At 44.7% G+C, this 25,269-nt stretch overlaps 1 protein-coding gene across 5 annotated transcripts in view; it reads left to right on the top strand.

Annotated features, from left to right (window-relative positions):
* The window catches only part of Prkce (protein kinase C epsilon), a 515,277-nt gene that overhangs the window by 394,950 nt on the left and 95,058 nt on the right, over positions 1 to 25,269 (top strand). For all 5 annotated transcript variants that reach the window (XM_085690953.2, XM_085690952.2, XM_085690954.2 and 2 more), the window contains one exon: positions 10,332 to 10,486. In XM_085690953.2, the coding sequence (XP_085547079.1) occupies positions 10,332 to 10,486 (155 nt within the window). The remainder of the gene's footprint in view (positions 1 to 10,331; positions 10,487 to 25,269) is intronic.

The raw sequence follows: 25,269 nt of genomic DNA, 5'->3' as shown, positions 1-25,269 counted from the left end.
GTGCCCAGCACTGCTTAAGTGTTCGCAGCTGGGTCTGGTTCACGTGGACCATCAGAGCCTTGGAGAAGAGCTGTTTCTACAGATGCTGATGGCCCTGTGAAAGAAAGAGTCCTAAGCTGGGAGGCTCTGCAGCTCTTCTCTCCCCACCTTCTACACCCAGACAGAAGCATGGAAGGGTAGGGGACAGTGTTTGAGGTTGGTCTTGGGGCTAAATGTGGTGCTATCTGAAGGAGGAAGTGCTTGCTTGAGTTTTATTAGGTGAGTCAATTTGACCCAACTATAAGTCCCTTTGAACTTTAACTTGAGACTCCCTGCTTAGGTTAAATAATCAGAACTTTAAACAATTGGAAATAAACATCTTATTATATCTATCATGTCTGTATCTTTTTACCCAGTAGACTAGCATGTGAGTTTTTGCCATTTAACCAACTCTAATTGAGTGAAAGTTAATGATAATAATTGTGAAAGGATCTTCTCTTTGGTGCAAATAGGGTTGGGTCCACTCTCTTTAACACAGATGGTTGCGATGAGAAAGAGTCTTCTTGACTATGTACACAGAAATATTATTTGCCCTTTAAAAAGAAGTCTTTCCATTTCCAAAAATGTGGATGAAATTGGGGGATGTTATGATAGGTCTAATAAGGCAAGTGTAGAAGAAAAATACTAACTGAGCAGTGGTGGCACATACCTCTAATCCCAGCACTTGGGAGGCAGAGGCAGAGGCAGACAGATCTCTGTGAGTTTGAGGCCAACCTGGTTTACAGAGCAAATTCCAGGATAGGCTCCCTAGCTACAGAGAAACCCTTTTCCAAAAACAAAGAAGAAGAAGAAGGAGAAGAAGAAGAAAAAACTAAATGATACCACTTACGTGATAAATTCAAATTATTCAGGCTGATAAAAGCAGGGAGAAAGATGGTGGTTATCAGGGACCAGGGGAGACAGAATCAGGAGTTAGTTTCAGCAATGTAAGATGATTACATCCCAGAGTTTTTCTGTATAGTTTAGTTCCTACAAATGCTGTATCAGACACTTAAAATTTGCTAGAGAGAGTGGTTCTTCTGCTTACACACACACACACACACACACACACACACACACGCGCGTACACACACATGCTTGCATATCACCAAACTTGCCGAAAGGTAGAACAACTCTACGCTGTCTCGCTTCTAAGGCACTACATCCAAGATGATTACCCTTAAAGTTGGCTCTAATTATGTAACTTTACAACTTAACAGCTTTCTAGAATCCCCATTCTCCTACTTGTGTTTTGAAGCCCTCCCGCGGCCCCACCCGCAGTCTGTCTCACCTCCGTGTCCAGGATGGATGCGCTGTTTCCTAAAAGGCAGCTTCCTGGGTGTTGGGGGTGGTTTGGGTTGGATTGTTTAGTGGGTGGTCCTACCCTCTTGTTCCCTGTGCTCATTTCTACTTGCCTCCAGTCTCGGACTGCGCTCTCAACTCCAGGCTTTTCCCTCCTCTGCCTCACATTGTTCTAGATAGGACTGGTCTTTGCCCCAAATCAGGCGAATCTGAACCAAATCACATAGCCATGGCCAGTTCCAGCATACACTTGTATTTTGAAGAATAGGTAGACCACCTTGTTATGTAACTGTTTCTCATGGTGACCTGTTCATGGTAGGGCCTAAGTGTCAAATACCCAAGAAGATTCAGGCCAGATCCCCAGCTTTTCACAACCTGCTCAGTTCTTGAAGAATTCAACAAGTGGATCGGACTGCCCTCTGGTTTCTTGTGCTACATTCCTAGCTCCTGGATACCAGAATCATAACTTAAGTAACTTTCTGGTTCCCCTGGATACCAAAATGCAGGCTGCATGCTTAAGAAAGATCTGCTGAGTTTATGCCTTCGGTCAGTGGTTCTCAACCTTCCTAATGCTGTGACTATTTTAATACAGTTCCTCATGTTATGGTGAACCTCAACCATAAAATTATTTTCATTGCTCCCTCATAACTGTAATTTTGCTACTATTATAAATTGTAATGTAAATATCTGTGTTTTCTGATGGTCTTATGCGACCCTTGTGGAAAGGTTCTTTTGACCCCCAAGGGGTCCTGACCCACAGATTGAGAACCGTGACTTAGATATGTGGACGTGAGGTAGGGTAGGAAGATGTTGTTTAGAAGGTGGAGTGAAGGACTGATGTTGCTCAATCGTAGGACACTTGCCCAGCACGTATAAGCCTATGGTTTGTGTCCCCAGCACTGGGTGGGAATGCATAGAAGAGGAGGAGTCCCCTGGGCGCATTAGAGAAGGCTCTGATGTCATCACAGGTTCATCAAAGGCAGACTCTGCCAAGTCCAGTCTCCTGTTGGGCCTTCGTGTGAAGTCAAAACGAGATAGAATCTCTGTGCTTATAAACATCTAACAAATGGTGGAGAACGTGTGTCCAAACAAACCCCCTTGGCAGGACATGCAGCGCTGCTGAGGGACCGCCTCTGTCTTATCTGTCATACCTCAGGGGTGAACGGGCGTGCAAGCTGGGGTCACCTTGGAAGGCAAGAAGGTGGGTGAGTTGGAAAAAAGAAGGCCAGTGGGAATTTCAAAGCCATGATGCGTTCCTTCCAACTGGTTGGTCATTCATTCTCTATTCTTGCCCTAAATGGCCATGACACATAATCTCCTTGCAGTTTTTAGTATTTGACTCCCTATCATAAGACCGTAACATTTTAGACAGTCAAGGGAGATTAAGGGAGGTGAGTGGAGAATAGGCTTTTCAAACCTTTGATTACCTCAGAAAACATATTTGCTTACTCTACCAGGAAGTTGGTTTTTGGTTTTGTTTTCTGTAGGTGCCAAGAGGAGATTACTGAGTTGCTGCTGGCCCTGCCAGCTTTCTTTTGATTTTGGTTTATATAATTAAGCAGTTCCCAGAATGATTGAGCTTCTCCCTTTGCATCAAAACACCCTTCTCAAATGTGTCAGAGGTCAGCGGCAACCCACACTGAATAGAGTGAGGGAAGGGGAAGCTCGCCTTGCTTTGAAGCATCCTTAACATGTAGAAAGGTCAGTAGCTATGCTTTGCGGCGCGGAGGGGTTCATAGGAGCCATGTGGGAAAGAGAGCATCCCTAACATATCAGAAGGTCAGTAGCTATGCTTTGGGGTCATAGGAGCCTTGTGGGGATGAAAGCAGACTTGATGTGTAAAGAGGTCCGTAGTTATGCTTTGGTAAAGTCATTGGAGCCGTGTAGGGAAGAGAGCAGACACAAAGAAAAGTTCAAAATGGACTGAGTTCTTCTGCTCTGAAATAACACAGGAACACCCGGTTCCTTTGGAATGTCTAACAATGGGGGCATATGGCGGGCTCTCAGGAATGGGCAGTGGTGATGCACACTTTAATCCCAGCACACAGGAGGCAGAAGCAGGTGAATCTCTGTGAGTTCAAGGCTAGCCCGGTCTACAGAATGAGTTGCAGGCCAGCAAGGACCACACAGAGACCCTGTCTTGAAAAACTGAGAGAAAAAGGAAAAGAAAAAAATGAAAGTACTCAACATAGATGCACTAGGAAGCTATCTGTGTGTGAGATTTGCTCCCAGCTGATGGAGAGGATAGAAAACAAAACTCAGGGTTAGGACTTCTGATCTTCCTGCCTCTGCCTACTGAATACTGGTTGTGCAGTAGTGGATATAGAACTCAAGAGTGTCCTGCATACTAAGCTCCATCCCCAGCTCTATAGCACTTATTTTTTAAAAAGAGAATTACAGAAATTTCTCTTTGGGGCTTCTAATTCCCTTAAAAAGAAAAATTCATAAGAAGCACTGCAGAGCTACCAACATCCCCTGCCTTCCTGGAGCAGACAGACTGCCTCAGTTAAAGTTTCTCACTGTGAGAAAACATTGTGATCAAAAGCAGCACAAGGAGGAAAAGGGTTATCTCTGCTTACAGCAAACAAGCCCATCACTGAGGGATGCCATGGTAGGAACTCAAGGCAGGAACTCAAGCAGACACCGGGGAGGAGTGCTGCTTACTCGCTTGCTCCTTGTGGATTTCCTGGTCTGCTTTCTTGCAGTGGCCAGAACTGCCAGCCAGTTTTAATACACTACCCGAAGTGAGCTGAAGGACTCCACCCACACCACCCAACCACCATCAGTGAGGAAAATGTACCAGAGGCTTGCCACAGGCCAACCTGGTGAGAGCATTCTCTCAGTTGAGGTTCCCTCTTCTAAAATGAAATTGCTTGTGTCAAGTTGACATAAATCTAGTCAGTACTTAGGTAATGGGAAAATCCTAGTCATACAAATATGACAGCCCTTGAGCTGAATGTTGTAACACGGGACCTAACACAAAGACAGATGGAGTGAATCTTGTCAGGAAAATCAAGGACAGCTCCCCCAAAGAAAAGTTGGCGGCATTGACATCTTTGCAGTAAGGAGATTCGGGGAACTCATTGTGGGAGAGAGAGAAGGGGAAGCATTCCAAACAGCAAGAACATGAATTGAGGTTCTAGGGCAACTAGGGCAGAAGGAATAAGGGACAGCCGAAGGCAAGTGACTCAGAAGATCATATGAGTCCTACAGTATGCTAAGGTGCTTTGTGCTGTCCTAAGAGGAACACAAGCCTTTAAAAAAATTAAGGAGCTCTTGGAAGGTTACTCAGTGCATGAAAGCACTTGGCTTGTGCAAGCAGAAGGGCCCGAGTTTGAATCGCCAGAACCCATGTAAGATTCTCGGCATCTCTGCACATGCCTGTAACTCTAGTATTGATGGGCAGAGAGGGGCAGCTCATGACACTGCTTGTCTAGCTGAAAGGGGAAGTTTGCACTTCAGCGAGAGACCATCTCTAGGTAATAGGATGAGAATGAAACAGGAAGATGCTTGATCTCTTCCCCTGGCCTCCACCCATGCATTTATGGTTTGACATACCCACAAACTCATGTGAGTGTACAACATACTCACAGCGCGCACACACACACACACCACACATGTATTAATAGCAGTAGGATGAGGGAAGGAATATGGAAGAGTGTAATCATATTCACACACAACACAACACACATACAACACAACACACATACACACACAACACACACATATTAATAGTAGTAGGGTGAGGGAAGGAATATGGAAGAGTGTAATCATATTCACACACAACACAACACACATATACACACAACACACATACATACACAACACACATACCACACAACACACATATACACACAACACACATACACATACACACAACACACAACACACACATATTAATAGCAGTAGGGTGAGGGAAGGAATATGGAAGAGTGTAATCATATTCCATCTCAGCAGAGCCCCTCCACCTACAGCGTGACTAACATCAGGACAGAAAGCTGATGTTTCTACAAGTGTCGAAACTCTCCTAACAGAGCAGAACTCTAGACAAGAGAGAGAAGCTGCTTGCGTCGGAGAGGTCAGCATGGCAGTGGAGACCAAGAGAAGTGGGCAGGGCATGAGAAAAGGCAAGAGCAGCAGGGCTAGGGGAGGGTGTTGGGGAGGTAGGGGAGGATGTTGGGGTGATAGGGGAGGGTGTTGGGGAGATAGGGGAGGGTGTATAAATAAGTTCACACCACCAGGAAGACCCAACATCCAGCCTTGTGAGCTCGGCACTTCATGGTTGTAGGGAGAAGTCTGCAAAGAGGCAGAAGTGACACAGAAAACGGAAAAGAGACAGGAAAGGGCATAGACTCAACAGGAGGAAGCTAGCCTGAGGGCTCAGGGAAGTGATATGTGTCGGAGGAGAAGATAGTCAGGGAAGAAAGCTGGAGACAGGTTAGAAAAGAGGTACGCAGTAATAACAGCTATCAGTGCTGCAGTGACGATAGGCCTGGCGCGTCCTCATGGAGCACCAACGGCAAACTTGGCATTTTAACATAGAATTTAGGGTTAGGGCTGTAGCTTGTCTAGCATGCTCAAGACTCTTCAATTTGAGCACTGGGTACTGAAAAACAAAAAATAAATCATAGCTCTCTAAGGTAGACCCTGTGTCCTTATTTTTGCAGGTCAGAAAGTTGAACACAGAGAGATAAAATTCTTTGCCCGCAGTCAGGCATCCAGTGAGGGCTATGGCTGTGGTGGCCACTCCCCTCTGTCACTCTGCAGCCTCTACGCTGAGGACTACGTGGCTAATGTCAGGGTAGACTACAAGAGGAGTGGGAGATGTTTTCCTTATAGAGATTTAGATTCTTCAAATCCTCCAATGTGGCCACAGCCTAAGCTCGGGGTTGGTCACTACTCATTGGACATTGTGGTCATTATTTCTGATGGAGAATTGTTCAGCTGATGGGGTAGTATGAACAAGCAGTGTGTCTGTGTTTGCCTTGGAAAAGGCTGGTCCCATGGCCTCTAGGACAGAGGTTCTCCAAGTGTGGTCACTGGACCAGCATCATCTCCTGAGACCTTATTAGAGATGTCGATGTTCAAGTTCCAAATCAGAAACATCATGGGCTGCAAGGATCCCTGCTCTCATGCGCGTCTGAGTGATGCGGATGGCTCAGATGTTTGTTCTTGGAGGGATCCTTTTTTTTCTTTAAATTAAGTTTTAGTGTACAGAATAATAGGTGTCATGAAGGCATTTTATACATATATCATTGTATTTTTTCATATTTAATCATTATTTACCACTGTCCCCTCTCTTATTAATCCCTTTCCTTCCTCTTTTTGATCCCTTTTGCTTTCCTTGTACACACACACACACACACACACACACACACACGCATATACATACACACACACACAGAGCTAAATCTAGATTTCATGTATAAACAAAAACATTTAAAATTGATCTTTTTTCCCCTGCTGTTTTAATTTTATTTCTGTTACTATGATGAAATGTCCTACCAAAAAGCATCTTATGGAAGAAGGGGACTGATCTGGCTTCTGAGTTCAGGGTACAGTCCATCCCAGCAGGGAATTCAGTGTGGTGAGAGCATGAAACAGTCAGTGGCATCCACTTTCAAGAGCGGAGAGAGAAAAGCATGTGTGCTTACCACTCAGCCAGCCTTCTCTACTCTTATGCAGACCAGGGCCCCAAACCCAGAGGATAAAGCCGTGTGCTTTGAGCCTGAGACTTCCCACATCTCCTACGGCCATCAGGATAGCTCCAGAGACGTGGTCGCATGTTAGCCTATTCAGGCTGTCCCTCACTGACAGTCACACCAGGTTGACACACTAATGTTCACACCCTCCCATTACTCTCTCTTGTATCTCTCACCCTTCATTCACATCCTTTCTTCTTCCACACAGTTTCATTCTTCTTTGCAGCTGAATTAAATTATTGTGTGTGTGCCCCATTTTCTTCATTCTGCTGTTGATGGACACGTAGGCTAGTTCTGTGTCTTAGCTGTTACGAATAGGGCACCAGTCTACCTGGAGGTACAAGCTCTCTCTGGCACGTGGATGCACAATCCTTCAGGTACACACCAGTGATCTGTCTGGATCTTATTGGAGTTCTATTTTCAGTTCTTTGAGGAACCTCCTCCACACTCACTTCCACAGTGGCTTCACCAGTTTGCATCCCCAACCAGTGGGGTGCCCACCACTCTCCCGTCCTTGCCAACATCTGTTGGACTTGGCACAGTTTGCTTTCTTGATGATAGCCATTGTTCCAGAGGTTTCGGTCCCTCCGGGTCCCGCAGCTTTTCAGTCCCAAAGAAACACACAGAGGGTTACATGAATTATAAACTGCTTGGCCTATTAGCTCAGGCTTTTTATTAACTCTTATAACTTACATTAGCCCATAATTTTTTGTCTGTGTTAGACACGTGGCTTGGTACCTTTTATTAGCAAGGCAGTCTCATCTTGCTTCCTCTGAGTCTGGATGACAACTGTAGACTGACCCTTTCCTCTTCCCAGAATTCTCCTATTCTCGTCACCCTGCCTCTACTTCCTGCCTGGCTACTGGCCAGTCAGTGTTTTATTAAAATACGAGTAACAAATCTTTACAGAGTGCAAGACCATTGTCCCATAGCAAACCATTGTGACTGGGGTCAGATGGAATCTCACTGTAGTCTTAATTTACACCATAGTGGGAATCCTTGAAATGAAAAAAAAGAGAGAACTAATTTAGTATTCTTTAGGTTTTACTGTTGTAAAAATATCTTGGCAGAAATCAGATGGATGAGAGTCTGTGGCTCCCCACCCTGGACGGATATCAGGATCACCTGGGGCTTCAACAGTGTGTAGCTTGGTCCCACTCTTAGAGCTGTTGATTCCCTTGGGTGGGAGTTGGTCTGAGCACTATCGGTCTTGAGGATATGAATGGGAAGGAATGCTTAGAGCAGTGGTTCTCAGCCTTCCTAATGCTGTGACCTTTAACACAGTTCTTTATGTTGTGGTGACCCCAACCATAAAATTATTTCATTGCTACTTCATAATTATAATTTTTGCTACTGTTACAGATTGTGATATAAATATCTGATATGTGGGATGTGTATATGTGACTCCTGTGAAAGGGTCATTTGATCCCCCAAAGGGGTCATGACCCACACGTTGAGAACCCCTGGCTCAGATGAACAGTCAGCAAGGCAGCATGAACTTCTGAGGACAAGTTGATGTGCTGGGGAAAAAGCAGGGGAGGCCTTAGAGGATGTCCTAGTTAGGGTCTCTGTTGCTGTGAAGAGACACCATGGCCACAGAAACTCTTAGAAGAGAGAACATTTAAATGAGGGGCCAGCTTACAGTTTAGAGGTTCAGTCCATTATCATCATGTTGGGGAGCATGGCAGTGTTCAGGCAGACATGGTACTGCCTACATTTTGATCAGAAAGCAATTGAAAGTGCACTGTCTGTCACACCAAGGGCAACTTGAGCAAAAGAGACCTCAAGGATGGCCACTGGAAGTGAGATGCTTCCTCCAACAAGGCCACACCTCCTAATAATGGCACTTCCTTTGGGAGCCATTTTCTTTCACACCACCACAGAGAGAAGAAATATGAGACAAACGGAAGAGAAATTCTACGCTGGGTCCTCTTTGAATGTCAGTAACATAGCCCGCAGAAGAGATTAGTGTACACTTTCTGCCAAAGAAATGGTTAAGAGTGAAGTAGCTTTGCTTCCTGAATGAAGAGCTATCTGTGGATGATTTTATTCAGTCTTGGGGGAAGATGATGTCCTCTAGTGAGCTTCTTTTAGAACACATTTCTGTGCTAAGAATGCATCCAGGGCTGAGGAGGTAGCTTAGTTAGTAGACTGATCTCCAACACGCATAAAACAGGTATGGCAGCACACACCTCTAATCGCAGCATTTAGGAAGTGGAGGCAGGAGAATCAAAGTTCAAGAACATTCTTGGCTACATAGTAAATTTTAGGGCAGCCTGGGCTACATGAGACATGAGAAAGATTGGGGGGAAAGAAGAAGGGTTGTTGTGGGGAGCAAGGCGCCTTGTGTCTCTTTGACCTCTTGACCTCCATTAGCCTTGCGCTCTTTTGGTCTGGTCACGTTCTGTCCCTAAGCCTATTCACTGTGCTCTGTGGTGAGGTATCTGTCCCTGACGTGGTGAAGTGAGTCCTTCTAGGATCCTCTCTGGTTTTCTAGTTCGGATAGCACCATGTAGTGTCACCCTGCTTAGTTCCCTTTGTGTTTTTCTGCCACTCTGGCCATGTCCCCTCTCCGTCCTTGACTATAGGCCATCAGGACGGCACAGCTTATAAGCCCTTCCCTGATGCCCCAATGCTGTTCCACATGCTAGCTGCTTAGGAAATGGTGAACTGTGCAGAGTGCATTTGAGCTTCTTTCTCTTCACGTTGTCATAGATACATATAAGGTGGGGCTGCCCTGAGTGGTGGGTGACTGTGGCTCAGCTCCCTAGGGCTGTGCTTAAGGGAAGAGAGCCTAGAGCAGTAGTTCTCAACCTGTGGGTCGCAACCCCTTTGGAGTTGAGCAACCCTTTCATAGGGGTCACCGAAGACCATTGGAAAACTCAGATTTTTTTTTTTACATATGTTTCATAACAATGGTAAAATTACAATTATGAAGTAGAATGAAATAATTTTATGGTTGGTATCACCACAACATGGGTAAGGGCTTTCTGCATTCTTGGGCTCTACCTAGCCTCCAAAGTTGGGATTGCAGCCTTGCACCATGAATCCAGTTTGTGTGCTTCTGGGAATGTGACTCAGGGCTTCTTGGTTGCTAGAGGAGCCCTGTACCAACTGAGCTGTCCCCATCCCCAAAGACCGAATTTTACATAGCTCTTGACACCCTGCTTCAAGTGTTTCCTCCCTTTGTCTCGCTCTGGAATACTCCATCAGCCTTCACCTGCCATAAGGCCTTGTTTGCCCCTGCAGGATCCCCAGAGGGACACTGCCCTGATTTGGCTTAAGTAACACTTTCTTCTCTTCTTCCAGGATCGCCTCTTTTTCGTCATGGAATATGTAAACGGTGGAGACCTCATGTTCCAGATTCAGCGGTCCCGAAAATTCGACGAGCCTCGTTCCCGTTTCTATGCTGCAGAGGTCACGTCTGCTCTCATGTTCCTCCACCAGCATGGCGTGATTTACAGGTAGCCTCTTCTCTCTCCCTTCTCAGAAAACAAAAGCCGACTTCTCCAGACACTTGAACTACCTCTGGTCCTTGCCCAGCGGGTCTCCCAGCTGTTTGTTCCAATTTGCATACAGAGAACTGGGGCAGGGAGGGGGCGTTGTTTATCACTATGAATGTTAATATTTGAAAGGCCCCAGGAGATTTGACCGGCTGTTTATGCCTGTTTTGATTTAATGCTCGAGCGGTGACATTTAAAGTCTTGACTCTGTGATCTTGAGGCAGCCTTCACTCCTCTGACTCCTCCACCCTCTTCCTCGAACATCAGGGCATTCTCTTGTCTTTTTCCTCCTGTGCCACGAACTTCCTCCACTTCCTGATCTCTTGCCCTTTCCTGAGTTTGTTTGGCTTAACTGTCTCCAGTCAATACTCTGGGAAGGAGGAGTCCGGTGGAGGGCTGGAGGTTTATGTTCCAGGCGTGGGGGTGGGGAGTGGGAACTAGACATTATCCAACAGGAAGTGACTTTTTTCAGATTGTCCAGTCCTTTATTTATTGCTAGTAGCTCAGTCCCCTTCCAACATCACACACACACACACACACACACACACACACACACACACACACACACACATGTTTTCCAGTAAAAGAGCTTTAGGCAGGCTCTTCTGTGAGGTCAGGAATTCTGAGAGGGAGGGGTGAATACTTAAAATCAGCAACTAGGATGCTAAAGTTGCTTTTTCCCAGTGACTATCCATTTCTTTACTTGGTCTTTGCTTCCTCCTTTTCCAAAACTTGGGTGGTGGAGGAGCGGCTTTGCCTTAGGCTAGAGTTGACCGGGCTCTCGCATCAGCACGGCTGACTGCTTTTGACTCTGTTCTCTGAATGATACTGGTCAACCTCACACCAGGATTCCCTTCCTTCTGCTACTCTCCAGTTTCATAAAGTCGGGGCAGGGGCTCCGGGGTGGGGGAGGTCAGTGTTTCCAGCAGACCACACTCTAGACGAGTGGTTCTCAACCTTCCTAGTGCTATGACCCTTTAATATAGTTCCTCATGTTGTCGTGACCCCCAACCAGAAAATTATTTTGTTGTTACTTCATAACTGTAATTTTACTACTATTATGAATAATAATGTAAATATCTGACATTCAAGATGTCTGATATGTGACCCCTGTGGAAGGGGTCGCCACCCACAGGTTGAGAAGCGTGGCTCTAGCCTGTCCTGTGGGGATCCATGTCTGTGCTTCATGTTGCTGTCTGGCTCATACCACACAGCCTTGGAGTCTGGGAACAACCTCGACTCATTTCCCAGCTTCTCAACCATGTCTTTTGCTCCGTATCACCATGCTGTGGTGGAGGTAACAGCTAAGTCAGCTTCCCATATGAAGTCTGAGTTCGTCTTTCAAGGTCATGTGCTGATGGTCAGAATTTTTGTTCTTCACTTGATAGTTGACGAGGCTTGTTTGAGGCTAGCTGGAGAGAAGCACTTAACTTCTCAGAGTTTCTAACCTCAGAGAAGGAATAGAGCCTCCTCTTAAGGGCTAGTGGGCCCACCCAAGGAGATTCCCCTTCTGGTAACCTTGAAAATAGGTTTGAGTCTAAGATCTGTATACTTATGGTGGGCATAATGGTACACACCTATAATTCTAGGTTCTCAGAAGTCTAGGGCAATAGGATCACATGAGCCCAGAAATTTAAGAACAACCAGTTCAGAACAACTCACTTTAAAAAAAAAAATCCCATGCCTCTCACACATCATCACCTGAGTATGTCATCACCTGAGCAGTGACATCATATTGTCTTTGTTGTGCTGTATTGTTGTTTAGAGGCAACTCACAAGTTTACCTACTTGGTCGGGAGGGGAAGGGAACATACAGAATGTAGTTCACTGGGGGTTACATTGCCTTCGGTTCTGTTGGTGCATCCACTACTGGTCATGTGTCCAAGACTAAGACTAGTGGCTCTCAACCTCATGATCCCCGTAGGGGTTTGAATATCAGATATGCTGCATATCAGATATTTATATTACAATTCATAACAGTAACAAGATTACAGTTATGAAGTAGCAACAAAATGATTTTATGATTGGGGTCATCACAACATGAGCATGAGAAATTGCATGTAATAAAGGGTTGAAGCATTAGGAAGGTTGAGAACCGCTGGTCTAGACCGTTGTGTGGACACTTCACTAAATTGCAAGCTCTTCGAAGAGCCATTTTTCTTGAACCTGTCGTGTTTTTTAAATTCTTATATGTTGGTGTACACATTAGTTGGTTGTTGTAGGAGGCCACTTTTTCATTACCGGCTTCCCAAAACCAAACTAATCACACAGAAATTGTATTAATTAAATCACTGCTTGGCCAATCACTTAAGCGTATTGCCACCTAGCTCTTATATCTTTAGTTAACCCATTTCTTTTATTTTACATTTTACTATGAGGCTTGTGGCCTACCAGCAAGGTTCTGACTGGTGATTCATGTCTTTCTCCTCTGACGGCTCCATGGAGTCTCTCTGACTCCTCCTTCTTTCTCCCGCATTCAGTCTAGTTTTCCCTGCCTAGCTCTAGTCTGCCCTGCACAGGCCCAAGATAACTTCTTTATTCATTAACCAATAAAAGCAACACATATACAGAAGGCCCTCCCACACCATTTCCCCTTTTCCGTTTAAATAAAAAGGAAGGTTTTAACTTTAATATAGTAAAATTACATACAACAAAACAGTTATCAAGCAAGATTTATAGTTACAATATTTATATCTACTTTATATTTTATTTTAACTAAGGAAAATAATAAGTATAACTATCTATTCTTCAACTCCATCAAAGACTCCAGAAGGATATAATATTACCTAAGTAAACAGGAAGTACATTGTAAGCAGCTCCCAAAACTCTGGAATTGACAGAGACCTCTTGCTGCCTGGACAGTCACCCAAAGTTCTTCTGTAACACTGGAGCACCCATCTTCAGCCTACTGGCCCATAGTATCCAGCAGCCTTTTCCACGAAGCAGGAAGTTTCAAAGATAGTTCTGCCTATATTGGAAGTTTGTCACTAATTTTCTTCTGTGTCCTGCAGAATGTCTGACAGACTCTTTCATAAAGCAGGAATCCCAAAGGACTGTCTCACCTTCTTTAGACAACTTTAGTAGTCATTTTTCTGTGGGTCCTGCAAGTCCAGTTCAAGCAGTTCAGGCAAGAGCAGTTTCTTGCCCAAATGGCTAACAAATTCCATGAAGAACCTCTTCAATACCCCTCATCCTCCTGAAGTAGATTGGTGCTGCCAGGAGCAAATGTGTTTCATTGTTATGAAAAGTCCTGAGTTCTTAAAACATTTTAAATTACATATTTTACAATCTTTTAAAGGTTCAAAGAATACCTATCCATCTATAATATATCTCTGTACATCTAGAAAATCTAACTAACATGACTACAAGATTGACTATTATAGACTATTATAGATGACTATTAACCTGTATTTTTTAATTAATTTAATTTATTACATTTTAAAATGAGCTGTAAAAACACAATACCTTAATTAAGAGTAGAAATATACAAATAACAAAATTGACCTTAAATTTGTATCAATAAACCAAGATAAATACCATGCAAAGTATCCATCTCTATAGCATATCCTCATTTAAGTGTAAACAAACATTTATAAACAATATTTGGGGATTTGGGCATAGTTCTCTTCAAACTGCTTCTTGCTTTTTGTTGGGCAAAGTATTTTAGGGGGTATTTATGGAGTTCTTTCAGGGGGTCTTGGACCATCAAACCACATTAGTCTAGAAGAAATCCACAGGTTCTCATCCTTTGTGGAAACAAAAGAAGAATTTCTTTTCCAAAGCAATAAATCCTTAGCCCCAAATTCTGAAGTCATAATACCTTTAAAATATATATGCTGGTTTATCTTAGCAGCCCATACAATGAAATGTCTCTCTATACTTAGCTCCTTCATAGTCAAAAAATTCAAAGAAAACATGATAGTATATGTAATCCAGACTCTGTGTATATTCTATCTTTACATGGCTTATTTTTCTTTACTCCTTTTAATCTATAACTGTGTGTACTCTGTCTCTTTAAATACTTTGTTTTATTTATTTATATTTATAAACCATTTACCTCCTTTCATAACTGTCTATATTCTTTTTCTTCTCTCTCTCAAGCCTATGTACCTTTTTTAAACACACTGTGTCTTATTTAGAGGTCTTTTATGTCTGAATGTGTCCTATTGTGTATCTGTAATCCTTTTCTGTCCTGGAGAGATTTTAAAATTGTAAGCAGCTTGGTTGCAGAGACCCTGGGTACTTTCTCTGCCTCTCTCTGCCTTTCAAAATGACAGAAGTACAATTACCATCAGCTTTGGGACCGCCAGGTAGGAGCCGTGCTTACCACTTTAACTCTGAGAAGGAGCATGCAGCAATAAACCTTTATCATTTGAGTAATAGCTAAATCTGCCATGCAGCGCAATGTGCTGTCTGGAAACATCTCTGTGTATGGTGGCAGGAATCCACCATGCTCTCCTTCCTGTGTGCTCCTAGCAGATCAATCTTGTTGCCTGCCTAGGCAGGAGACACTGAGCCACGGGCATGGTCTCAACCATTTTCCTCCTAACCCCAAGCAGGCATACAAGCACCCAGGCACACAAATCCGTTTCAAGTGCTCTGTAGCTGAACCTCCCAAAAGAAGTTTTATGCTGGTGAACCAGGAAGCCGTTGTTTTTAAATCACACAGTTTTTGCTGCTACCACTGAGTCAGGAAACCTTCTCTTAAAAGAATCTTGCCTCTGCATGCTTCTAGCAAAGAGAGCCCATCTGAGAAAATGCTTAACTTTGCTTGTTTTGTGTGTCTAGAATTCCTTTTCAAGCTTTCTCAGGTTTGATGTGGATTTAGTCAACCACGTTGGTGTGCCCGTTTGTTGTAGAAAGCCACTTGCTCATTTCCGGCTTCCCAGAACCAAATTAATCACACAGAAACTATATTAATTAAATCACTGCTTGGCCAATCACTTAAGCATATTGCTAGCTAGCTCTTATATCTTTGGTTAACCCATTTCTATTATTTTATATTTTATCATGAGGTTTGTGGCCTACTGGCAAGGTTCCAGCTGCCTACTTGAGTCTTTCTCCTCTGGCGGCTCCATGGAGTCTCTCTGACTCCGCCTTCTTTCTCCCAACATTCAGTTTAGTTTTCCCCACCTACCTCTATTCTGCTCTGCACGGGCCCAAGGAGGCTTCTTTATTCATTAACCAATAAAAGCAACACATATACAGAAGGACCTCCCACACCAGTTGGTCATACTCACATTACATTTATTATGTATTCCTCAAGTAACTTACTATCTTCTTCACTGTTCTGTTGCTGTAAAGAGACACAATGACCAAGGCAATTTGTAAGGATAAGCATGTAGCTGGGATCTTGCTTACAGTTCTAGAGGCTTAGTCCATTTTCACCATGGTGGGAGAACATGGTGGCACAAGTGGTGTTGGGGCTATAGCTGAGAGCTCCATACTTATCTACAGAGAGAAAGAGAAGGGGGGAGAGAGAGAGGAAGAGTGTGCACACAGCTAGGCCTGAAATCTCAAAGCTTACCTCTAGTGATATCCCTCCTCCAACAAAGGCACACCTGCTTCAACAAGGCCACACCTCCTAATCCTTTCAAATACTTCACCAGCTAGAGTTAGCATGGAAATTTATGAGCCTGTGGGGGTCGTTATCATTCAAATCACCACTCCTGAGAACTGCAGCTCTAGAGAAGTTCCCTTCTGTCTTCAGGATGTTGACCTGTACCATTTGTGCGGCTGTCCCTCCCTTTCCAGCCTGCCCTGATGCTAAGCTTCTCCTAAACAAGATAGTATCTCTCTAAATCAGTGTTTGGCAGATCCCTCTGCTGACTTTGTCCCTGTCTCTCAGAGCTACACCCAAGAGAGTGCTCACATGGGGTGGCATAGGACAGCACTCTTCTCATCCATGGTATTCAGTGCATGCTTGTTGTTCGGGCATGTTCTGTTCTAGAACTTTCCAGTCTGGGACTTGCTGCTTCCTAAAGCTTTATTTCCCAAAAAAGTCTCTGTTTGAAGCATTCTTGACCTGCACTTTTTTTTTTAACTCTAAAGGCCATCTCATTCCTTTCCATGTCTTATAGTACAGACTCAGGAGGACCAAGGGATCACTGTGTCCCCTGTTGGCTTCATCCCAAGCTGCCAACAGAAGGGCTGTCAAGGGTTTGAGTCTGAGGTTGACACCGAGAGGCTGAGTGTGTGTCCTGTTCTGATGCTGGACGGCCATTTTATTGTGTATGACATAATGGGGGGGGCGGGGGAGCAGGAATCTATATGACAGATAGGCAAGGCCAGGTTGTATGGATTTCACTGTTAAGGTTAAGACTGGGTTTTCCATCTTTCCCACTGAACTTTTATATGCACACTAATTAATAGCAAATTGACCAGTATTCAATAAGTAAGTGAAGGTGTCACTTCCTAGCCAAATTGATAGGCATAGTGCTTTCTCCTCTAGCCCTACTTAGACTCAGGCTCTCTGCCCCACGGCACAGGGCACTGTCTCTATGTCCCAAGCTGGCTGTTTTATGCCATTCCGCAGTGCTATAGGAGAAGTGTGCGTTCGCGCACTGTTTCCACTCATCCTCACTATAGCTGCTGAAAGTCTCCCTACTGAGCTGCCAAGACAGCTCCGAGGTCAAACACTTGCTGTACAAGTATGAGAACTGAGTTCAGACTTTCAGAAAGCCACATAAATGACGTGCGGGTATGGTGGCCCACCTGTAATTCTAATCTCAAAAAGGCAGAGGTGGGATTCCTAGAGAAAGCTGGCTAATGACACCAGCTGTTATTGATGCATTTTAAGTTTGACTAGGAGAGCCTGCTCCAACGAATAAAGTGGAAAACCAGTTGAGCATGATTATTGACCTCAAACTTTGGCACATGTACCCACACAGGTGCAAAAGCACACACGTGTGCACATGTGCACGCAAGCACGCGCACACACACATGAAAAATGAGAGAAAAAATTCCTCCCCCAAGCCCCTTGTACATACTGTGAGGAGTGACTTTGGTGGGTGAGCCAGTCTTCTGTCGCTTGACCTGAGCCTCTTTCTCCTCCTCTGTATCATGCTCAGTGTCTGGCGGTGTCCCCTGGCTGTCAGAGATGGCACCTCTACCTGTGAGGTGTGAGGCAAAAGAGAGCCTGTGGTCTGCCTGGCAGGATGGGTGGGAACAGTCAGGAGGCCCTGTGTAGCCCAGTGTGGCGATGAATGGACAATACAACACTTTGCCCATTGGTCTTCGTGCTTATGATTCAATGTCCCCACTCTTCGATACAGCCTATAGTTGTATCAATCCCATAAGACAGTGGGGATTCCGTGAATATAGGGCTAAATGTAAATATGATCTTAAACTTTCGATTAGTTTTCATTAAGAGATAAAGAGCATTGGAATCTTTCCTTTAGCTCAAGCTTCTAGATCACATTAGAAGTGAAGTGTGGAATCCTTCTTACTTACCCTTTAACTCCGTTTCCCATAAAGGTAAACTTTGAAGATGATGACTGTGTTAATCACATAACAAATAAAAATATAAGCAGTAAAAAAAGACGTGACATTATTTTCTCCATCCTGAACCTCCTGGCTACCCAAAGGTCAATGAATACAGCTGTTTTGGGGGATCCTTTGGGCAATATGGAGCAAGCACAGAACCTCTTGGTTCCATTTGAGGAGTTTAGAGATCACCAGCCCCAACTCCTTCGTGAGGTACTTGGGGTGACTGGAAGATAATCATACTTGGGTCGAGGACATGAAATCAAGGTCATACAATAGCCATTTCGTTTACCTAAAGTGTCATGAAGGGTTAACATTTGACATTCTGAGCAGTAAAATTTGGTCTTTGGCATGTGGGAAAGGACGTTGCAAGCACTCCCATTCCTTCCATTCTCCAGGACTCTCTGTCCTTAATGACATTTTAACATTGCTCTCTTCCCAGGTGTTCAGGAAGCTGTGCCTCCCTGGAAAAGCATGCTAGCCTTCTGTACTAATCAGGGTTCTCTAAAGGAGCAGACCTGACAGAGTGAATATATATGATCTATTGAGAAGGCTTACCAGCTGTGGTCCAACTAGTCTAATAGTGATTGTTTCCCAACAGAAAGTCCTAGGACCTAGTCCACAAGACTGGATGTCTCGGCTTGTCTTCAGCATACATTGGAATCATGAAGAAGTAGGCTCTACCACCAATGAAGGAATGAACTTGCCAGTGAGAGCAAGGGCAAACAGGCAAAGCAAGAGCTTCCTTCTCCCATGTAGGTAGGAAGGTAGGCTGCCACCAGAAGGTCTGGCCCAGATTTGGGGTGGATCTTCTCACCTCACATGATCCAATCAAGAAAAGTCCCTCCCAGGTGCGCCAGCCTGCTTGGATTTTAGTTAATCCCAGTTGTGGTAGTCAATTTGACATCCAAGAATTGTCATTACCCCTTTCCTTGTTCCCTAGGAATTCTGCCCACCATTGACACAGTTGAGAATCTCCCTGCTCAGAGGTCCCTGGTTAAAACTGTGTTAGTAATTAGGTCTGCTGTCGGTTGACCCTCAGTTCATTTCATCAGTTTATTTAAGACCTGCCACAAAGCAGCAGAGATGGTATGGTGAACGACTGGTCCCCCAGATTTGCCAAGTTTATGCAACCCACCTGTGCCACCAGGAAGCATTGTTTTTAGCTGTCTGCTTTCTTCAGCTCTTATAGAACGTGAAAATTCCCCAAGATCAAAGAGTTGGGCTTTTAAAAAGAATCTCAGGCACCATGACAGGAGTTGTGACTGACAATTAAATCAAGGACCTAGGAGATGACATGACTCCACTCCTTCATTTTATAAATTTGGAACCTGGAAACCAAGCTTGGACAGTAACTCACCAGGTTTGTACAGCGAGACACTGTAAAGCTTAAATGTGATTTTAGTCAGATATGAATACAGATAAAGCAGCAGACCGCTCAATAAGGTGTTTAGACAAATGCAGTTTCTTTCTGCCCTCCTTCCCTTCCAAAAAAGTAGAAACTGTTAACTTTCTTAGCATTTACTGCAGCCCTCTGTATTTCTGGATGGGACTATGTTATCGTCCGTTTTCTGTATTGCAGGTATTACCTATTAACTTTCACTGTGTAATAAGACATTAGGCCTCCTCCTTGACCACCACCCGATCCCCCCCACCCTGTCACATGCACCCTTCCCAGCCCTGCCTCCTCTCTCTATAGTTTACCATATCTTGATTAAGTGACAATGCATTGCACGCCTCCTTAGGACTGTCGGAATGCCTTTGGGGACTGAGTCATGTGGTATACTATAATTGCTCTTCTGCTGCTGCCTGTTATTTGGGTTTGCTTTCTCCGGAGTTAATAATTGCGCCTTTATAATAATATAATAATAAATTATGATCTCATTATTGATTCAACCACAAGCTCTCCACATCATCCCATAAGACGCCCATTTGCAGTCGCTTCTCTATCTAGTCCATCGTTTTGGGTGGTTTTGTCTCATTGCCTCTGAGCTACTCCAGCATGAAGAGTTGCCCACTGTGCCAGCTGCGAGCTGCCAATCCTGCTCTCCGTTATCTGATTCATCTTTTTGGCTTCCCTTTCCTGTATCCTGTGTCCTCTCTCTTTTTAAAAATACTTTCTAACCCAGGTGGTAGTGGTGGATGCCTTTAATCCCGGCACTTGGGAGGCAGAGACAGGCAGATCTCTGTGAGTTAAAGGCCAGCCTGGTCTACAGAGCGAGTTCCAGGACAGCTAGGGTTGGTACACAGGGAAGCCCGGTCTCAAAATAATAAAAATTAAAATAAAATAAAAATATTTCATGTTCATTCTTTGAAAATATCATACATGTACACACCGTAGAGCCCCACAATTTAGGGAAGGAGAACACTGAGGCGTTTTCCAGTCCTGTATTGTTTTCGTTTCCTTCCTGCTTCTCTGAAAAAGGACTCTGACCAAAACAGTAACGTAGGGAGAAAAGAGTTTATTCCGCTTTATACTTTCAACTTACACTCTGTCATTAAGAGAAGTCAGGCAGGAATTCTATTCAGGAACCATGGAGAAATGTCGCTTACTGGCTCACTCTCTGGCTCTCTCAGAGACTCGTACTTAGCTGGCTTTCTTACGTAGACTGGGACCACCTGCCCAGGGATGGTACCACCCATAGCCCACCCACATCAGTTAATTCACCACAGACATATCCAGAGGCCAATTTGACCTATGGAATTCCTAGAGGCTTCTCTCCTCAAATGACTATACAATTCGTCAACTGCCAATCAAGGCTAATCATAGGGGAACTCCCCCTTATACCTGAAACCATCCTGTCTTTACCTTGTAATGCTGAAGGCTAAACCCGGCTTTCACTCAGAGATATTATTCTCTTATTGGCTAATTCAAGGTTGCCTCCGCTGTCATCCTGACTCTTGATCCTTTTGTGAACCTGTTTCTTTTTTCCAGAGATGTGTTAAAGTCCTTCCATCCCCAGGATTTCAGAATTACCCAGTGATGTGGTATTGGTCTGTCTGGATCTGTTGTGCAAGCTACTGATAGATCTTGTCAAACCCTTCAGTTGTGGTTTATTGCTGAAGGATTGCTACGAATAGTCTCGGTTATGAGACTAGTCAAGTTGGGTTTACTGTAGACTTATCTAGATGACTGCTCAGTTGGGAAAATTCTGTGGATATTTTTAGAGTGATTGTATTTCCTTGAGAAGACTCGTGTCCCTATAGGGAAGTGTGACTATATAGTGCATTGTGGCTGCTCAAGGATGCCTTGGAACTGAGTGATGCAGCTAGCTCTGTCAGAGCAAAGAGAAGGGAGAGGCCTGGAAGATCCCTCTCAGGTGGCTATTTAATCTTCCCATCATCACTGCCTTGGTACCCACCCTCTAGGTCTGGCAGCACACCGGTTCCCTTCTCCAGGAAATAAGCCACTGAGTGCAGGTGACGGGGTGGTCCCAGGCGTGCCTGGCCATCTGTGCTTATAGCTGCACCTCAGCTAACCCTCATCTCTCCATCCTCATCTCTCGGGAAACAACCATTTATTCCTGATCTCTGGAGGAGGGAGGGATCTTTGCAGGATAAATTTAATTTTTCTTGAGTTCCCTCATCACTGGCTCAGGGCTCAGCTCTCTTTGGCTAGGCAAATCAATCGCCATGCTTAAATGTGCTTTCCACATTCAATATTGTGTGGTTGTTGCTTCTTCTCTCCTTTTCCCCATCTTTGTGAACAGCTTTGGGAGAGAGAGAAAATATCAACAGGTATTCTCTCTGCCCTGTCTACCCAGAGGTCAGCGACCCCAACAACAGCAGTAACTGCAGCGCCACCACGGACCGCCTAGGGTTGCTCTAGTTACTATTCACAATATTTGTGATGTTTCCTAAGAGAGCACTCTTACCCCATCCCACCACCTTCACTGCCACTGTCGGGTCACCCTGTCCCTGCTGCTGCCTGTCCCAGTTTCACATGGGAAGCAGAGTTCTATTTTAGAGATGACACTGAGTTTGGGGTCAAAGAACTGAAGCTGAAGGCTGGGTCAGCCCCATCTTTGTTGTGTCTTCCTAACCAGAATCATCAGATGGTTTGAAATGTTTCTTTTTCACCATGCCATGGGAATTATAACATAAACCGATTTGGACTGTTTTGAAAATTGCGTGAGAAAACATCCTCAGAAGTGCTGTGCGCAGTCCCGGGCACCTGGAAGGTTCTGTAAATATTAGTTGGATAGATGGGGAATATTGGATTTTGGAGTCAGTGAGTGTCTGGAACAACCCCTCCCTCCGTCCAAATTCTTATATTGAAGTTTTCATCGCCAACATGACAGACTGTGCCTCTATCTGAAAACAGAGTCTCTTAAAAAAAAAAAAAAAGCAATTGCAGTTAAGTTAGGATGGCTTCTAATGCACGACAGCTGTGATCTATAGAGAAATGGAAATTAAGGTCTAGAAAAGCCCAGAGAAAAGACAATGAGAAGACCCTTGGAGAAGGTGGTCCTCTTCAAGCCAAGGAGAATATCCTCAGAAGAAGCCAACCTGCCAGCATCTTCACCCTGGACATCTGTCACAGCTGAGAGAAATCAGTTCCTGTCATTTAGGTCATGCAGTGGGTGGCGACACTCACAAGCTAAGACAAAGGAGCTGGGGTCAAGCACCTACACAGCCACTCACGTAGAGCATCGTCTGTCAGCTGTGCTAATAGTAAAGTAAGAAAAGTAAGGCAGCAAGACCCGTGGGATTGGCATGGACTTTTGATAAGCTATGGACAGAAGCTTGCCTGTGGAGGTGGCTTGGGGGCTTGGCCAATTAACTGTCTGTGATGAAGGCAGTGTTACAAGACCCTCCTCTTTGAGTAAATGGCCTGGCTGGCATGTGAGTTCTGTCATGCAAGAAAAGGGCCCATCCGAACAAAGCCTCCAACGCAGTACTGGACAGTATCTCAGAGAAAGGAGCCTTCATTTGATTATAGCTCATCCCTGTTAGAGCAGAGGTTCTCAACCTTCCGAAGGCCTCAACCCTTTAATACAGTTCCTCAAGTTGAGGTGACCCCCTAACCACAACATTATTTCGTTGCTATTTCATAACTGTAATTTCGCTACTGTTGTGAATCATAATCTGATATGCAGGATATCTGATGTATGACCCCTGTGAAAGGGTTGTTTGACCCCAAAGGGGTTGTGACCCACAGGTTGAGAACCACTGTGTTGGCCCCACAAGACAGGAAAAGTACAGTCATTACTTAGTATGTACTTAGCATGCTTTCAGGAACATTGCAGATACTAAAATCCAGAGAAACTCAAGCATCGTATGCAAAATGGAGTCTATTGGCAAATAACGTACTGTTTACTCTATAAACCCTGCCATCTTTCAGTTTCTTGCTACCTAAAACACTGTAAAAGCTATGTAAATAGTGGTTATATTGTACTGTATATTGAACAGCAAGAACAAAAGTATATGTTCAAAACAGATTCAGTTTTTAAAACCTATTTTGCCTGTGAGGTTGGGCACTTCCACAGATGCAGGACTCATGGACGTATTTGCAAGCTGGCTGTGATGATCCCTGCCCTGACTGTAGGCAGAGTGGGAAAAGCCAAAACCGCCTGTGAGTGGGGAAGCCTCAGTGCCTGCCATTGGCGTCTCCGTTTTCTCCCGGGCTCTCTTTGCCACATTCATGAGCTCGGTTGCATATCCATACCTAGCCCCTAAGCAATGTGCACTTCAGTCAGTCATGAGACTCTGTGATCCCCCTGGCTTGCTGACCACTGAAAATGCATCCCCTAATAAAGTCATGCTAAATATTATCCCATAATCTTGAGAGAGAGTGCACTATGTTTTTTATATGGTTTTATGGGTCCAGATTTATTTCAGGGTGAGGTCATCTTTTGCCCTAAACTGGTTTCTCATCAGTGTATTCCTACTGGTACTAGCATGTGGCCAAGTCACTGTGACACGATGGAGAAGAGGGCAGGGGAGGGAGCACAGACGGAGCTGGCTGCAGTCACAGCCCTATTTACATTCCTCCAAGGAAGCCAGGACACTGCTAACCAGAGCAGAAGAGGGATTCTGAGTTTTGTTGACATCGGAGATTCAGAACAAACAGGAAGTGTACAGCCAGAGGGAAATTCCTGGTCAGAGTTGTCAGCATTTGAGCTAGTAATGTGTGTTTAGAGACTAAGTGGTCACAGACTCCTACGTTTGTGCATGACCTGGTACCTAGCATAGGATGGAGAACCCAGTGTCAGGGTTAAGAACACAAGTCACAGTATGTACTCAGCATCTATAACCTTGAGTTTCTCCATCTGTGAGATGGAGGGGTTAGCTCTCCCCCACAGAGGGAGGATCTGTGAGGATCATGAGTTAACACATGAAAAACGTTACGGTCCCATCTGGCACAGAACATGCACTTACTAAGTTAGCGGCTGGGTGTCCAGTTAGTAAACTCCACATTGTTCTCCGAAGTTCCCATTGATGTGGCCTGCCAGTTGGCAGACTGGAGAAAAGACCTCCTCTGGATATGTCTGCCAAACAAAGACATCTGTGAGACTCCTGACCTATGAAGGAGAATTGGGTAGTGGTATGTTTCTTTATGAGCACACGGTGCTCATATAGAAGCCCAAATCTTGGAACGAGCGTCACTGCTGTGGATTCAAGCAGAGACTAGATTCTCTAAGCCTGAGTCATGCGATTTTGTTTCTTTAAGGCCCTTGGCTAATGACTGAACTACTAAAAATGGGACTTGTCTTAGCAAACAATCGGCAGCTTTGCCATGGTAGGCGAAGTCTTGTGTGAAAGTCTGAGGTGGCTCAGTGGCCCTCCCCATTGGCTGTGTTTGTTTTGAGGTGACTTGGGTCACAGGAGGGGTGGAGAAGAGAACAGAAAGGGCCCCACAGCAAGCAGAGACCATAGGGGCCATAGTAGTTGGCTTTACTTCGTGCTATGGTCATGTGCTGTTGTTTGTGCCCCCTGTGACCCTTGCCTCAGTCTTCTCTACTGTTGGCGACAGTTGCCTTTTATAAAGCAAGAAACTGGGGCACTTGGTTGAAAGAAGCGTATAAGGTCTGTGTTGTCTCCAGATATCCTGGAGGTTCTAGGGCCCCTCACACAATAGCAGCCACAACCCCGGGGCTCTTGTTGGCTTTGTCACCAAGGAGCTTGGCCACTGGACTTACGCACAAGTCTCTTTCTGTCACAAGATGGTCCCTATCTGTCTTCCTAGCTGCTTCTCCCAGTGACCTTCCCTCCCAGTGACCTTTGAGCCTAACAGGTATGACACATCCAAGCGTAAC

This window comes from Myodes glareolus, chromosome 6 (genome assembly GCF_982192425.1).
Source record: "Myodes glareolus chromosome 6, mMyoGla1.1, whole genome shotgun sequence".
In the NCBI taxonomy this organism is placed as follows: Eukaryota; Metazoa; Chordata; class Mammalia; order Rodentia; family Cricetidae; genus Myodes; species Myodes glareolus.
Note: the sequence above shows the minus strand (reverse complement) of the source record. Positions and strands in the feature narration are given on the sequence as shown.